The 17,454-nt window shown below is 39.5% G+C and overlaps 1 protein-coding gene across 2 annotated transcripts; it reads right to left on the bottom strand.

Annotated features, from left to right (window-relative positions):
* Positions 1-9,103: 9,103 nt before the first annotated feature.
* Positions 9,104-17,386, bottom strand: GDAP1 (ganglioside induced differentiation associated protein 1). 2 transcript variants are annotated; one of them, XM_010166123.1, is made up of 5 exons: positions 17,197-17,386; positions 15,580-15,753; positions 12,786-12,880; positions 12,215-12,329; positions 9,104-9,892 (listed from the first exon to the last, which is right to left on the bottom strand). In XM_010166123.1, exons 1-5 carry the CDS (start codon positions 17,300-17,302, stop codon positions 9,510-9,512), a joined length of 873 nt encoding a protein of 290 aa, XP_010164425.1. In that variant the 5' UTR covers positions 17,303-17,386; the 3' UTR covers positions 9,104-9,509. The 2 variants fall into 2 exon arrangements, with proteins under 2 accessions (XP_010164425.1, XP_028940357.1); XM_029084524.1 differs by lacking the exon at positions 15,580-15,753.
* Positions 17,387-17,454: the final 68 nt, after the last annotated feature.

Genomic DNA, 17,454 nt, shown 5'->3' with positions numbered 1-17,454 from the left:
GTTAGTGAACTTATCTCATTTACTTCTGTTAAGCACCTTCAGACTGCCAAATACCCAGCACTATAGAAGTACAACATATAATTGTGACACAGTAACATTAGACAATGTCAGCCTCCTGCTCCAAAATTCAATTCTGTGGTTGAATGTCAACAAGATGCAACATTCTGTGATTACACAAAGTGCCCACAGCCAGCAGGAGCCTGGGGAACTGCAGGTTACAGGGCAAACAGCCCAGATTAGAACCCATCCTGTGCAAACAAACACAAGATGAAAGACTGCAGTGTAGCAGAACAAAACTACTTTTGAGGCAAGGTCCTGTGGTGAATTTAATTATAATACATGCAAAAACATAAAATTTGTTAATACCTAATAAATCATTAATGGAGGTAAGCAGGAAAATTACTTACTGCTATCTTGAATTAGTGTTTTAAACTGTGGCTGAAATACAGAGTATCTCATTAAACAGCATAATTATTGAATGAGCCAATGAACCATGTAATAGTAATGCTTGTTTCCTTGCATGTTGAACTCCCAACAAAGAGGAGTTCACATAAGCTCTCATGTGCAGTAAGCAAAGTCTCTACCATTCATCAACATGCTACATCCTGTGATTGCATTTCCCTCACAATAGTATTGCACACACTGCACTGTAGCATTCTAGCAGGTGTGGATTTATTTTTTATTAAAAAAACCCACCAAACCCCAGACATAAACCTCGGAGTTATCAGCCTGCTAATGCAATCATTACCATTTCAGCTCCTTTTTCTGAGTCTCCATTACTAGTTTCCCATCCCCTTTCTTTCCCATAACATAATGGTGCTGAAGCATGTCGGTGTGAAGTGTTAAACTGAAGCCTGCATTTCAGAACTAATTCTTAATAAGGTAAAAGTTTTGTCTCTCTTTCACTGACATTCTCCAGAGAAAGCTCTTTTGGTGTTTTATGCCGCATAATCTTCTGAAAGAACAAAAAGACCTTTTACAGTTTGGAAGACCAAGGAAAGGTTTCCAGTCTTTCTTCAAGACAGTTAGTTTGAGGAGAAGAGATATCTCTAGTCTTTAATAATACCTCCCTCTTTACTTAAAGATGCATGAAGGAAACTCCATGGTTGATCTGACTGGCATCTTGTCTCTGTTGCCCCTGCTCTGCAGAGGCTGTCTTTGGGCTGCCTTGAGAATTTCAAACATAAACTTACAACACTGACTTTAAAATCATGAGTGTCCTTTTTAAAGTGTCTTTAAAAGCAATATATGAATATGCTTTTCTTCATAAATACATCTTCAAGCCATTCACTACACAAATACAAGCACAAGATAGAAACTTTTTTTCTGATTCCAGGTCTCCATATGCAGGCCTTCACCAAAGTTTCTCTGGACTGACAACTGAAACAGCCATTGGTACCACAGACTGTGTAAACACTCAAGTCTAATAGAATCACAGAATCACAGAATGGTATGGGCTGGAAGGGACTTTAAAGATCATCTAGTTCCAAACCCCCTGCCATCAGCAGGGACACCTTCCACTAGACCAGGTTGCTCAAAGCCTCATCCAGCCTGGCCTTGAACACTTCCAGGGAGGGGACAATTCACAACTTCTCTGGGCAACCTATTCCAGTGTCTCACCACCCTCACAGTCAAGAATTTCTTCCTAATATCTAATCTAAACCTACCTTCTTCCAGTTTATAGCCATTACCCCTTGTTCTATCACTCCTGCCCTGTAAAAAGTCCCTCCCCAGCTTTCTTGTAGGCCCCCTTCAGGTATTGGAAGGCTGCTATAAGGTCTCCCCAGAGCCTTCTCTTTTCCAGGCTGAACAGCCCTAACTCTTTCAGCCTGTCTTCCCAGGAGAGGTGCTCCAGCCCTCTGATCATCCTCATGGCCCTCCTCTGGACTCACTCCAGTAGGTCCATGGCTTTCTTATATTGCTGGTGCCGGAACTGGATGCAGTACACATAACCTTGTTGAACTTCATGAGGTTTACACAGGCCCATCTCTCATTCCAAATTAGATAGAGATGTTAAGGACTCATGGGGCATCTAGTCGTGCAACCAGCTTGAGGGATTTTTGACCTTAAGCGCTGCCACTTCCTGTGTTGGGTTTGAAGCTTGGTTTGCTTCTCCTCTCACATGTCATACAAGGCTGGTGGATTGCAATGAACTTTCAATTGCTGCTGGACTTTCACCTCCATGTGCTGCTATAGCTGTGGAACCGCAGTCTCAGCTGATGTTGCTGGTGTTGCTGTTCTGCCAGCCATTTGGGGAATATTTGCATCTTTCCTTTTGCACAAGAGGATCCTGAGAATTTCTTATATAACACACAAGAATAGGCAGAACTTCTATCCAGTATGATATTACTATGAAAATTGACTAAGCAGAGTTATTTTTACTTTTTAAATAAATAAATATATACCTAAAAGAGAAATCTGTTATCTTTTTTTATTTGTTGGATCTTGTATAGTGGTCACAATTTGCTGTTAACAACAGAAAAATGAAGTCAGCTATAACTTTTTGGTTCTCTTTCAAATCCAAAGAATAAAGAATAAAGAAGTTATGATGCTGTTCTGGAATCACTCCTAAACATACATTCTTGGACTTGTTTTAAAAGAATTCTTTATTCCAAAAATAACTCCATATTCCAATAGTTTTTATTCAGTATGTGCTGCCCATATTAAAAGCTTAAACAGCTTTTAAAAGCTTAAGCTCTGCATATATCCTTTGTTTCAGAAAGGTATTGTGCAGTTTTCATTGTCTTTGTAACAAATAGCTTGATTATAACAACTTTTTCAAGGCAAAGTCTTAAAATACAACTCATGGCATAATGACTTTAAAATCAAATTCAGACCCAGCGTAAGTAGATGCACCACTAAATTTTTTGTAACAATGACTCATACCAGATCTGAATCTGGCTCTTTGTTAGAAACTGAAATCTTGATACCTCCATTACTGCAACATCAGCCAATATTGTTTCCTCTGTAAATTTTAGTGGCTTCTGCCTCTGTGTTTTAGAATTTTTCTGCTTTTGTCTAAAATTCAGCACAATGGAAGGGTGCACAACTTCTTAAGGTACCAGATTTGGACAAAGAGCATCTGGCCTCATCTGGTAGAGCCTTCCTGTGAGATCTTTGTTGCTGGAGCTATTTCTATTAAAAGATCTGAAAATCTAAGCAATGGGTCCTTCCACTTTTACTCCCTCTGGCTCTGAAGTGCAATCCAGACCTCTGGTTTGGTGTCTAAGCCTGTGACAAGGTGTCTGGGGAGAGTAACGAAGTTCAAAGCATATGCTTTCACAGTACCTTTCTGAATAGCAGTCCAACTTAAACATCTGTATTAGGAAGCTGGCTTCACCATGCATTCAACAAAGACCGATATTCCTTCAGAGTGTTTCCCTCCACTGATTTCAGTTAAATAGTTGAAGTGACACAGAACAAATGTGTCCCGTGAAGTGGCAATCCAAAAGCCTCTCTCCATCCGCAGAAGAGCTACCCAGAGCTGGACCAGAAGAAATGGTGATGGAGCTTCTCTGGACACTTTCTGTTCTGGTTCATTTGGGCTCCAGAGCCTGGAATTCCCTCCCCTCCACAAAACCTGTGTTACACACCTAAATATATTCTTTCCAAGATGTCAGCATTTGCTAATTGCTGGCTTTTAAATACAGCTGGCGAAGGAGGCTGTGTGTTAGGCCCTGCCTAAAGTTGCTGAGTGACAGGTAGTCTTGGCCTTCCACGCGTTCAGAATACCTTTTATCAAAGGAAATGCCTCTAAATCCTGTGAAGACAGTTACGTTTTGTGCTGATAAAGGGGAGGTCTGACTCTGCAACTGACTGCATAGGGCAGGTATCTATGAGGGGGTTGTTTCTCAACAGCTAAAGATTTTTGTCCAGTCTAAATGCAGTAGCATTCAGCTTCTGATCTGAATGACCCTCTAACAAGAAGGACTAAATACATTAATGCATATTCTCAAGTCCCTACATTCATGATGTTAACAATGTTATCAAATACTACTATAACGCTATCAAGGACAAACAGCAGCTGATGATGCTCCCAGGAGATCTTATAGCTGCCTTCCAGTACCTGAAGGGTGCCTACAAGAAAGCTGGGGAGGGACTTTTCATAAGGGCAGTTAATGATAGAACAAGGGGTAATGGCTTTAAGCTGAAAGAGGGTAGGTTTAGATTAGGTATTAGAAAGAAATTCTTGGCTGTGAGGGTGGTGAGACACTGAAACAGGTTCTCACAGAAGTTGTGAATTGTACCCTCCCTGGAAGTGTTCAAGGCCAGGCTGGATGAGGCTTTGAGCAACCTGGTCTAGTGGAAGGTGTCCCTGCTCAGGGCAGGGGGGGTTGGAACTAGATGATCTTTAAGGTCCCTTCCAACCCTAACCGTTCTGTGATTCTATGTTTCACGTAGAAATGGTGAAAGGGGAACACATCCCCATACAAAAATATAAGAGGGACACAAGTAGTCTGACTCATTCCCTCTCCATATGCTTCCCAGTTCTACCTGAAAAGCAATTCGCTTTAGAGAAGCTGTTTCTCTTTGGTTCTGTAGCCATAGCCAGGCATGCGAAAAACCTCTCCTTCACCCCCTTCCAGGATGCTGGTGAGGACTATACTTGCCTTCACAGCGGGATTTAGACAATGCCTTCAGTCCTACAGAGGATCTCAAAAACTGCATAATAAAGCACTGAGTTTGAACCATAAAGGACAATTCTCATTGTGTCAATTTGAAATAAATCAATCAAATTTTCATCATTTTAGCTTTAGAGTTGGATTTTATAAATAATATAGTAATATATATAATTGTGAATTAGACATTTTTAGCAGAAGAAATATGGAAGGGATAAATAGAGATACTGTATATAAAGGAGATTAATAGATGCTAATATCTATATTAATACTGATTTATGCTATTATGTATCAGTTTACACTATAAACTTTTATACAATTATTTATGAGCATTTTAAACTGTAGTAAAAATAAATGCTGATGCACATCTAAGATGTAAATACCTAGGACTTCAACTCTGGAAATTCCAACAGATTCTGCCCAAACCACTAAGCTTATCCATAGCTTAACTATTTTATGGTGCAACATTTTTAACTTCACATTAAATAAAGCACCATGATTGTAACTTAGAAAGAAAAACAGAAATAAAAATGCTACTGAAGTACCATATGAGTGAGCTAACAGTATTGTAAGAACTCTGGCTTCTGGAATTTCCTGAGTTTTGAGTGCCTGACTTTTTTACTTGGTACTGCACCAAAACTAAAAATTCATTTTTAAAGAAAGGAGGAGAAAAAAAACCCATATTTTGTTTGGGATTTTTCTACATGCTTTTGACTTTCTTAGCACATCTTATAAATTGCCTAAGCACAACCTTACACCTCTTTGTCTAACATCAGCTAAACCAGGAGATAAACTTTATATGGAGGCCTCCGTAAAGAATAATCTGTCATATGTCTTATTGTGGAGCACAGTGTGCTTCAGTTAGCTAGATTCACTACTTTTCACCCACTTTCTGTCTACTGCTATCTCTAATTCTAACAAATTAGGGCATGCTAATCCGCTCTCTAAACCTTAGTAGCTCCTTGCTCCCATAAATTTAAGACTTAATTTAAAAATGCTTTTAAAAATGTGATATACGGCTACATAAATCTGGACAAGGTATTTATACTTGCCTTCACATTCACTCTTGTGCCTCTTGTCTGTTTATACGTAAGCTTTTCACAGCAAGGTCTCTGTCTATACTTTGGTTTAATGCTAACATCAAGGCCACCTCAAAGTTTGTCCATAGAACATAGATGTCATAACCTCTGGAAACTCAAGCCCTACCAGCTGTCTATCTGATCCTAGCAGCTCTGCTGACTTAAGAAACACTGCAAGAAAACATATGGAAGCCTCAAGTGGTGTTGTCCCTTCCTCTGCTTAAAAGAAGGTCTAATGCAGACTGTTACAGTGCAAGACAAAAAAATCAAACCAAAACAAAACCAAACCTTATGGCCAGACTAACACTGGTCAGAGTACACTGCTCGGTCTCACTAACGACAGTATCAGCGTGGACAGAGCTTACGTGCTTGTCATGCACCTTACAAAAATGAGTCCCAGCTTCTGCAGCTCAACAATGTAAACCAAGAAACAGGATCACTCACAGAAGGGAACCCTTTTTTTGGTATGGATTAATTGAAAACACAAAACCTGCTTGCCCTCCTTCTTTAAATGGGTTTTTAACATTATTAAATGGCTTCTGTTGAGTCTCATGCACATACAGCTCACACAGAAAACCAAAGAAAACTATCGTAACTGTTGTTTCAAGATAGATGCAAGACAATCTGTTGAATACCTTCTAAATTGAAATAGCAGAGGCTTCTCTCCTTGAGCATCATCAGACTCCTTACAGCAATAGTGTGTGATCGTCAAATGTGCTTTTGACACAGAAGACATAAATCAGTCTAGAAAGTAGTCTTAGAATTGATGTTTATTTTGCAGGTCCTACATACAAAGATACAATATGAAATACATCTGATGGGTGATATGAGAGCAAGTAGTAAATGAAAACCAGAAGATGGCTTGTGTTTCCAGTCAAAAAAAAGTGTCCAGAAGTACCAGAGCAAAGAACTTGACAAGCACTGCACAAAAGCTATCCTGTGCAAAGAACCATCTACAGCATATGTGCTTCTAAATCTGATCCTGTTTTGAGGAATTTAGTCATGGATAAGCCTTTTGCTGCCACCTGTACAGAAATGCACATCACACAGAATACTTCAGAGCAGTGAAAGTAAGTAGGTTATCAAATAGTTGAATACACATGAATTAAACTAGAGATATGAACTTTTCTGTAGTACAAGTTTTATCCATGTTCATTCCTGCAGATGACAAGTTTAATTGCTGTTCGGTGACATTCATTTTAATGTGAAATTTTATTTCAACTTTGCCCACTGATTTATCCAGTGTAGAAACTAGACACAAGCATATATGTTAGGCACCAGAGAACTAACTTGTAGCAGACCAAAGAAGTTGTTTCAAGAGCTCTTAAGAGACTGCTAGTCTGACGAGGATGCCCATATCCATCTTATGCTGAGGTCACAAACATTTTGTTTGTGAAAACAAGCGTTTCCCCGCACATCTAGAGGCCCGTCAAAGCATAGCCCTGGAGAACCACTGACATCTGGTGGTCATTTCAGTCCTTCCCAACAGTACCTGCAGCTTCTGGCAGGCAGTGAGTGCTAGCAAAAGTGCAGGGATCACTGAGGTTTGGGGGAGGTAAAACTGCTTCATCAATAATTACCCTGTATCACAGTCCACAGGACTGCTAGTGTGAACTAAACTGTCACACCTTTGGGAATGTAAGTGTTCTTATCTAGAACTAACGCATTAAAAAAAGAGGAAGCAAAAAGTAAAATATAAATTCATTCTAGAGAAAGCTAAGTCATATATACTGCATTTTACCATGACTTGATTAGATTATATTTTACAAATCGGTTGACAGAAATACATGCCAGAGAAGCATTAAGTTATAGGCCTTACTCTGTGTTTAATAACTCAGTGGCATTTGTTGGTTACAAATAAATGCAGATGAACTACAATATACAAATAACAAACTTAGTTAAAGCTGCCAGCACATTAATAGTATTGTTGGATTAAATTTACTCTAGAGATAATAAAGCTTTTCTAAACAGAGCACATTAAATTCAACAAGTTCTTGAGAACAACTGGCTCATGAAATAGAATTATATAAAATTGTCTTTTTGACAAATAAAAAAACCCCATTGTTTCCTAGGTAAGATGTTTCTTATTACTAAGAAGGAGCAATGAGATTTAGGTCTTCTTTTGCCAGACAACTAATACAATATTAAATTATATGCAGGAGTATTCAACAATTTTACCCATTTTCATGTTTGCTACATGGTAAGACTGCCCAGACAGAAACTGCCTCATTTCTCTCCAGCAAACCTGAGAGTGGATCTTGGTGCTCAAAAGAGACCACAGTCACTAGCACTGGATCTAAAAATGTACCTTAGGCCTTTTAGCATTGCTAGGTGATAAGAAAACATTTAAAGCTACGTTTTGCTTGTTGCAGTTCTCTACAGCTTGTAAACAAAATTCTGAGGCTTTTGGACATTCATCAAGAATACAAAAAACTTACTGAACTGTCATGAGAAATTTCAGCCTTTCCCAATTGCTTTCTTGCTGCAAAAAGATTCCAAGTCTGCTTTCAGGTAAATGTGCATTCCTCGCTGAAATGGGAGCTCAGTTCAAACCTAATAAAACTTTCATCATCTCCTGAGTAGTGGGAAGCATTCAGTGTGTTTTTCTACACTTTCCTACATGCTACAAGAGTGCAGCTTTGCAAAAAAAATCTGCAGTATAAATCAGCTGTCTCCAAACTGACCTATATTTTTCATTTACCACCAATATGACACCTCTCCATAAGTAAACAGCTAAATTACAGTTTCACTTTCAATCCAGGCTACCTAACTAGACTGAAAGGTAGTGAACTATTTTAAATTACTTTTACGAAATGCATTGTTGTGAATCCATTTTCTAGTTGGCTGTGACACACTGTGGGCAAACATTTCATACCAGCACATGCAATTGCTACCATAGTCAGGTAGTGTGCAAAAAACAGCCAGAGTTCAGAGTGGAAACCAGAAAGGGTACATGGGATGTGAATATGGAGACAATTGTACCAAGCCACCCAAATGAAACCAGGAAATGTGCATCAAGATAGTTTGGTTTGACTCAGCTAGGGGTTGCAGCTGAGCTGGGTACCTGGCTAGGCCAAAGGTTACTTGAAAGGCTTTCAAAAGACAAGTGTCGGGTTTTTCACTCCCATTTGTATTTCAGCAGAAGTCTAACATCTGTTGACTACTGATGCCTCTGGAGAATTTCACTCGTGTGGCCTGCAAATCACTCATGTTCATATAATTTTCAAGACTCTTCCTGTACTACTGCATGAACGTATAGTGACAAAAATGGCTCCACAAAACTACTTTTTAACACATTCCTAAAGGTCCAACTGCAAATCCATAGACATTAATCAGTACAGAGACACTCACTCCCATACACAACAGGCACAGAGCCTATGTTCCACTTAAATCCTACTCCGAGCATTTAAAGTGCTATTTTCAGTATTGCAACAATGCTGATTTCTACACAGTAATGCATTTCACCCACAGTGAAAAGTTGTCACATTGCTGCATATCTACTAAATAAAAGCATTATAATTAGGTCAGCTACTGGATAAAGGAGACAATAACCACTTTAACAAAGCACTGTCACAGCCCTTACAGGTCCTCACCTGAAATAAAGTCTCTTCTTTCCTTTGTTGTCACCCCAACATGTATTTTCCACAAATATATTGGCATTGCCAATCCAATTATACAACAGCAGGAGATGATTACTGTGTGACAATGTTCTAATTAACAGACATAACCTTTCTTTTATGTTTATATTTTATTGGAGATATTTTCCTGGGCAGTAGAGATGCCCTCCACTCACCACCAGGGACAGACGGGTCTAAAAATAATTTTGCCTGGTTCTAATTGATAACATCACGTTGGCAAACCTCTTCCGAAGACATATGAAAGCAAGATAACCGATTCCCGCCAGCATGCTGACCAGCAGGGTGGTGCCAAGAACCCTGGGCGCCCTTTTCTTGGCCACACGGAACGCTGTTGGCAGAACAGCTGAGATTAATATATTGTTGACGTGTCCTAAAACTTTGCAAAACGCTTTTCTCTTCAAGACACGCTCATAATAGGCTTCCAAGTTGGGCCGTTTTCCATTTCCCCAGTTTCTTCTTGCTAATCCCAGAAACTTCAGGCGATGTAATGTGACAGCAAGTGATACATCTGCCAGACTGAAGAAATCACCACAGAGCCAAGGCGGGTTTTCATCTTCTAAGCAGAGATAAAACATAAAGAATTAGGAGCTAATGGAATACAAGCACACGTAGAAGACCACGGGCTAATGTTTAGTTTAGTGCTATTTCAAAATGCTGTCTAATAAACACGACCAACACTTCAGCTAAGATACTACTTTAAGCAACAAACATTTTACTAATCCCTGTCCATTCTTCACACAATATTGTAAAGTCTTAGGCTCAGCAGCCTTGCCTACATTTGTTAAAGAAAAGAGAGAAATATTTCAGGCTAATTAAAACCCGCAGTAAACACTTACATTCCTCAACTGTATTTCTCAAATCTGGATTACATTTAACAGGGGTGGAAAGGAAGAAGGCAGTTTAGCTTTTACTGAAAAGCTACTACTTGCCTGGAGAATTTATCGTCTTGTCTGTGTCACTCAGCTCTATGGCATTTACTCAAGAATTGCTGATTTGCTGGAGACTGTCAAATCAAAAAGAAACACATCGGATGACTGACCTGCACGAAACACACTGGCTCAGTGAGAAGACAGTTTGTCTACCCATCCTTCCTTTGTGCCTCCTAGACCCCAAACCATGGGGTTTCTACACTGAGAAGTTTGAGAGGCGATGGATATTTACACGGCCTACTATTAGTCAGGAGCACAGATGGAGACCCCAAGCTTTCTCTCCAGTCAAAGGGAAGAGGTGAATCTTCCTGGGATGGCTCAGAGCAGCCACAGCCAGGCAGCACCACATCTCTAACTTCAGTGATTTGAATCACCACCACCTGAAAGGGCTTACTTGTACTGACTACACCGAGTTTTTGAAATTCAGGATATGAAATCTGGTAGTTAGCATAGCTGCCAGCATGAGTACCCTGCTCTAGCCTACATCTCAAACAGGACTATGCCGTTTCCTCCTCATTTGCAACCTTTTACAGTTCTTCCCACACAACGGGCACACAAATCCACTGGCATGAATGTTCAGCAGCACCTCTGTGGAAACAGAGAAATTCTGCAATATCCCTTTCAACTCATTTGCCACCAGAGGAAAGCAACAGTTTGGCACACCGCTGGTACCAGTCCATTTCAAGCAATTATGCAGGTCTGGAAGAAAGGCCTCTGCAGAGAACGAGTATATCCTACATTGCTGAAAGGATACCTGGGGATTCATCCAGGGCATTAAGTAAGAAAGATGATGGAAAGGAAGACCAAAAAAGCTAACCTCTCTGAAAGAAAGATGCCTGCAGTGGCAGAAGCAGTGAGTGAATGAGTGATTTGAACAGTAACAAGAGAAGAAGAAGCTCAAAGGTTGACCAGAACCTGGCAGAAGCATTATTCACAAACCCCAAAGATGTGAACACCTCAGACAAAATTCCAAGAGGCATGTAATAGTCCTATGTTTTACTGAATCCTGTGATCCTGTTAGTTTTCATAAGCTCATCAATAGTGTATCAGTTGACTCCTTGGAAAGGCTCTTCAGCAGAGAAAGCAAAGGGGCTGCTGGAAATGGTGATAGACTTAGTTTGCTGATCAAAATCCTACTATCCCTTGTGAGTTAAAACATTTTCTGAACTCTTTCACTGTTGAGTTAGTAGAAAATTGAACCTAGATTTTCAATTTCTGGTTCAAATCTACTGTCTTGATAGTAACAGGTAATTATTACAACACTTATTTATAGAGCCAAATGCAAAGAGTTGTTGATCTGAGCAGATGCAGCTGATACTGACTGATGCTTCATGCAGCTCCCAGTGAAATCAGTCCCTATTAGCACCACTAGGAACTGGACCAGACTCTGAATAAGCAGAAGATCAATCCCATTTAAACAAAATTCAACTTTCATTTGGGTGGACAGCCCATAAACACTACCGCTTTTCAAGAGGGTGAGAGAGGGAGGTTGCTTAATGATTAGAGCACTTATCCAGATTGCTAATTCTGCATATACCACAAATATCAGCACAGTATTTAAACAAGATCTTAATAAACCTGTGTTAAACATTAAGGTCATGATCGTTACAGTGAATGGAGGCTTAAAACCACATCATCAAGAAAAACATTGTGTAGTTAAGGTTTTTCTTATTTTGTTTATAAAACACTGCAAAATTTGGCAGCTAATTATACTAACTATGCTGAAAGTGTGATCAAGCACTCTCATAAAACTTCTACTCACTTATAGCAGCACTAACCTATACTCGTATTTGAAACAGTATTGATCCCTTCTGTGACGTTAAATCAGTATATGCTAAAAGATTCAATTCGGATACATTAAAAACAGTCCTGCAATGGTGCTGTCAACCAGTTTGCTCAGTCTCCCCAAACATAAGCATCAACAGGATTTACCAAGAATAATTACTTACCTGGTGTTTCCTCATTCCGCCGCTGCAATTCAGTCTCAACCTGATCCAAAACTTTTTCCAGTTCATCCAGTATTTTCTTTAGATATTTTATATTATCATGATCCAGCAGTTTAGACTAAATATAGATACAGGTTAGTATTTTAATCATTGTACAGAGTATATACTTCTATCAGAGAAACTTTTACTTAGATACTACAGTGCTTATTCATTAAATGTCATTATTTTCTCCACATAGTCAGCTGGATACCATTTGTCACCACCTGGTGACAATTCAGGTAACAGAAGAAAAATATTACAGATGCTAGATACTGAGGTTTGCCTCACCCTGCAGAGTGCTCAACAGTCCAACACCAGCTCTGATGTGTACTTACCTCTGAAGTCAGTGGGACCCGTCCAATACTTCAGCACACACTTGAAGTGTGTAGCTGATCTGGGGAACAGACTGCTTCGTGCCTTGTAGGGTTAAACCACTGCATGACATTACTGGTAATGACAGGTGAAACAAATGTTTACATTGTGACAGACAAAATCTGACACTAACAAGCTCATAATAAAGGCTAAGTTTTCTTACTTTAAGGCGCTTCTGTTTTGCTATATAGGCATCCTGAAGGTCTGGATTTTCTTCTGCAAGTTTCTTCAACTCTGATTCTGTGTTACTTATTTGGCCTGATATATATATAAAAAAAAAACAAAACAAAGAAATTATATTAGATATCCAAATGTACCCATACTGCAATCCACAGGAACTGATCAATACCTTGTGTACAAATATCACACTGAAGAAATGGGGAGTGGTACTTTAATGAAGCATCACCACCAAGTTGCGATTCAAAAACATCATGTTTTGGAAAACTTAACTGCTGCATAAATTGACCCCACCACATCTCCTGCTCATCAGTTTGCAATGAACTTTATAAAGTGGTGATTTGCCAGGCAAGAATGAGGAATTCTTGTTGATATTTTTCTCTTATTTAGATAAACCAATTTTGCTGACAAAAACTATGTAAAATCCATTAAATTCTACTACAAATACCTTAGTTCTCTTATATAAGTTTTTGTACCTCAGTTCCTGTGTTCCTGATACACTTTTCATGCTGTTAATGTGCAGATAGGTCCATACTGAGATTTTCTGTAGGTCAGTGTAGATCACCTGCATAATTCTACAGCAAAAGCCTAAATACCACTGAATATAAAACCAAGGTGTTTTCAGTTAGCTAAAATGTAACACCAAAATCTGTGATCCCTTTTGGAAATGTTAATTACTGAGTATATGGATGTTCTAGAAAAACATTCATTACATGACTTAAAGAAGGAATGATGTGAAAAATTTAAGATATTTTACTGATTTCTATTACATGTGTATAGCCTTTTCTCTCCTTAAAATGGCACTTTGCTTGGAAATGCCAAACTTGCAGACCTAGAATACCAAAAGACAGTGAACATTAAGTTTTCTTCTAAAAATAAATATTTCTAGTAATAAACTGAGAACAAAAAAATAATTACAGGGCATGAATCACCTCTCGCTTGTATGTGATAATTAAGATTAATTCCAATTAAATCTTATAAATTAAACTGATAAAAAATTCTTGCTAGACAATAATGAACCCACTGTCTTACATACTCTTTGTTTCAACCTGACATGACTGTGAAAGCCATCTTTCAATGTAGCATATGAAGAATCTGCAGGATGTAATCACCCAAGTAAAATCTTATATATGCAATTAATTACTTAATCATATTCAGTATGCATAAACATAATACACAACTGGCTAGAGGCTTATTATATCTAGCACTCTGAAAAAGAGCAGCTTTTCAAAGCCGAAAACTAAATTATTCAGGAGAAGTTTGAAAAAGCAAAGGAATTGGTTAGGAACATCTACAATCTATTAAAAAAAAAAAAATCACAGAATGGTAGAGGTTGGAAGGGACCTCTGGAGATCATATAGTCCAACCCCCCTACCAGAGCAGGTTCACCTAGAGCAGGTTGCACGGGATCACATCCAGGCGGGTTTTGAACATCTCCAGAGAAGGAGACTCCACAACCTCTCTGGGCAGCCTGTTCCAGTGCTCTGTCACCCTCACCGTAAAGCTTTTCCTCAGGTTTAAGTGGAACCCCCTGTGTTCCAGTTTGTGTTTGTTGCCCCTTGTCCTGTCGCTGGTCACCACTGAAAAGTCTGGTCCCATCCTATTGACACCTGCCCTTTAGATATTTTTATAAATATTAATAAGGTCCCCAAATGCCTCAAATCAAGAAAGCAGGCTACACTTTAATTATAAATAGATAAGAAAAATTCCCAATTTAGATAAGCAGTAATTTTAGCTCTACCAATATGAATATGTGTCTAAACTGACAAAATGTCGGGGGAGGAGCAGAAGGGGGTAGGGGGCGGGGAGAGCAATGAGAATTGAAATATTATTTGCCAAGAATTTTTCTGAATACCACTGAACATTGTTTAAACTAAGTATTTTTGCAAGCCTCTGGACTTGAAACAGGAGCTCATTTCAGGATCTGTTATAAAGAGGACTGGGCAACATAATTTACAGTTATTTTCTCTGCTGTTAACATACTTTTTCATGGGAAACTGGCATGTATATAAAAGTCCATCAGATAAAATACCAATCCCAAGGAAGCCAAAAGACATTTTACCACTGATTCTACCAAACCACTGGTTCATCCTTTATCTGGATTCTATATTGTTGCACTATTTTCACCCAGGATTATGGTTTAAATTGTGCTTTAACAATTTCCATTAGTCTGATGAACCCAAGCTACTTACTTCTTCACACTTTTTTTTTCTCCCTGCCCCTGGCACTAGTTGACACTAGTACATTCCTCAGACAAAAAGGGCTTGATGATTATCTTATAACATATTAGATAAACAGACTCTGTTTCATTGAGGCTAATCTGCATTTGCACCACTTTGAGAGGAAAGCAACTGCTTTAACACTTAAACTTATTACAAGTTTACAATCACAAAAAAATGGGTTTCCTCCAGTGTAGTGGTTTGATGTAAGCAGTAATATGGCTGCTCCCTAGAAATTGCTTTATAAGCATCAAGAGCAAGAGCAGGAAATAAAATACAGCTGTCACAGCTGCCATTCTGTTATGCACAAGAAGCACATTTCCAACCACTAGGAAAATTAATTCCACAGACACCTCAAAAACTGCACTTCCTACTTCCTGTTTTCAAATCATAAAAGACTACAAAATCAATAAAAAGTATATCCACAAATTATCAAGGACTGCAACTAAAATTGGAAATCTGTGCTCAATATACTTTGCTTAAGATGCACTGGAGACACAACATGAATGTAATGCAGCATCCTATCAACTGAAAGGTATTCAGAGCTATACCAGTACATACTACGAATTCTGCTGGTAGCATAGGCGGGAATCATGGAGTCCACTGTTAACTCGGGGTGCAGGATGCAGCCATGCGTGTAGGCATCCATAGGCAAGGAATCTAAAAGCTCTCTATAGTGTTGCACCCTTGGATAATACATGCTCCCTTCTTCTGGCATTAATTTTGGTACTTCCTCTGCAATACAAAGTTAAAAATAAAGTTAAGAAAACAAGAATCATGTAATTGACCAAAAGCAATAGTTCCAAAGTTACTTTGGTTACATCCAAGCAGCACAAATGACATCGCCACAGTTAGGAAAGCTTCTCTTGTTCCCCACCATAACTCAACTGTGTTTTCACAGCTCAGAGAAATGCATATACAAGTACTTCATTTTAAAACATCTGAATAATTCCAATTCCTATGCAGCAGCCCACATAAACATGTATTTAAGAGGCTTTCCAATCAGAAAACCAGACTCAGCACCTATTTTGTACTTCTAGGAACAGGCGACTATGGCACACAACGCTTTTAGCCCTCTCACAGTAGGGAACAACTGAGGTGCTGGGAAGTTGTTACGGCAGAAACATTACTACGGCTACAGCGCTGTAAAAATTACAGTATAGGATCCTACTCAAAGCATGTTTAGAAGTATTCCTGCACATCAGGAATGCTCTGCCCTCAATCCACCTGGGCTCCAACTCCTCATTTGATGAAAAAGACAGCATTAAATACATATTATGTTCACCCAACGACGTTTTCTTCATGCCTTAGAACTTGCAGTGCCAAACTCCTGAAACACAAAATGCTGCCTCTTCACATTTAAAAAAATACAACCCTGCATTTCCTTCAAAAATTGAGGCAGTCTTCTTTTCTGGCAATACAGACACAAAGAATTTCAAAAGCCTGCGCGTGATCACGTCAGAGTTTTTTCTTCCTACTTTTTTACCTCTACACTCCATTTCAGCTCCAAAAATAATTTGTTTTTCTGCCCAATATTATTCTGGAAATAAGCATCTTCCCTTTTTCTCGCTGAGAAGCAGGAGCTGCCCTACAACAGCAGCTGTACAGCTCTGTGCCACACATGATGTTTCGCAGCAGCCTCACCACAGGGTCAGCACAGAGCAACGCTGACATTACTGACTTCTCCATCCTTCCCAAAGGAGTGAGGAGGACATAGAATCATAGAATGGCTTGGGTTGGAAAGGACCTTAAAGAATATCTAGTTCTAAACCCCCTGCCATCAGCAGGGACACCTTCCACTAGACCAGGTTGCTCAAAGCCTCATCCAGCCTGGCCTTGAACACTTCCAGGGACGGGGCATCCACAGCTTCTCTGGGCAACCTGGGCCAGTGTATGACCACCCTCACAGTGAAGAATTTCCTAATCTAAATCTAAATCAGTGGTGAGTTTTTTATTTACAGCTGCTTGTAAAAGTGCTGGAAGGCCTTCAGTTCATTTTAAAGGAACGTGTTTTTACCCCATACCACTAGCTCTTAGGAGAGCCCATTTACGTGTGAGATTATAGTATTTTCTGGTCCTGAACAACCCAATACACAGCGATAAAGAGCCGACCCCAACACTGCTGCATGCTACAGGTATGTGGGGATGGATTTCACACCACACCACCTATGGAATTACCATCTACAAACGTTGCTTCAAGGTAATCGATAATCTGCGTCGCCTCACAAATGATGTTTTCCCCATGGATCAGGACCGGTACTTCTCCAGAGGAATTTAAGCGCATGAACCACGGCTCGTTGTGCTCACTCAGCGGCAGGTTCACATCATGCTCTTCACACTTCAGGGCTTTTTCGGCTATTGCCAAGCGCACCTGCAATGGTACCATCAGGGTTTATCCCAACTCGGCCTCAGCATCCCGGCCCGTCCGCGGCGGGC

This window comes from Antrostomus carolinensis, unplaced genomic scaffold (genome assembly GCF_000700745.2).
Source record: "Antrostomus carolinensis isolate BGI_N321 unplaced genomic scaffold, ASM70074v2 scaffold39514, whole genome shotgun sequence".
Classification (NCBI taxonomy): domain Eukaryota; kingdom Metazoa; phylum Chordata; class Aves; order Caprimulgiformes; family Caprimulgidae; genus Antrostomus; species Antrostomus carolinensis.
The sequence above is the reverse complement of the archived record's forward strand: the minus strand, read 5'-3'. Positions and strand labels throughout refer to the sequence as shown.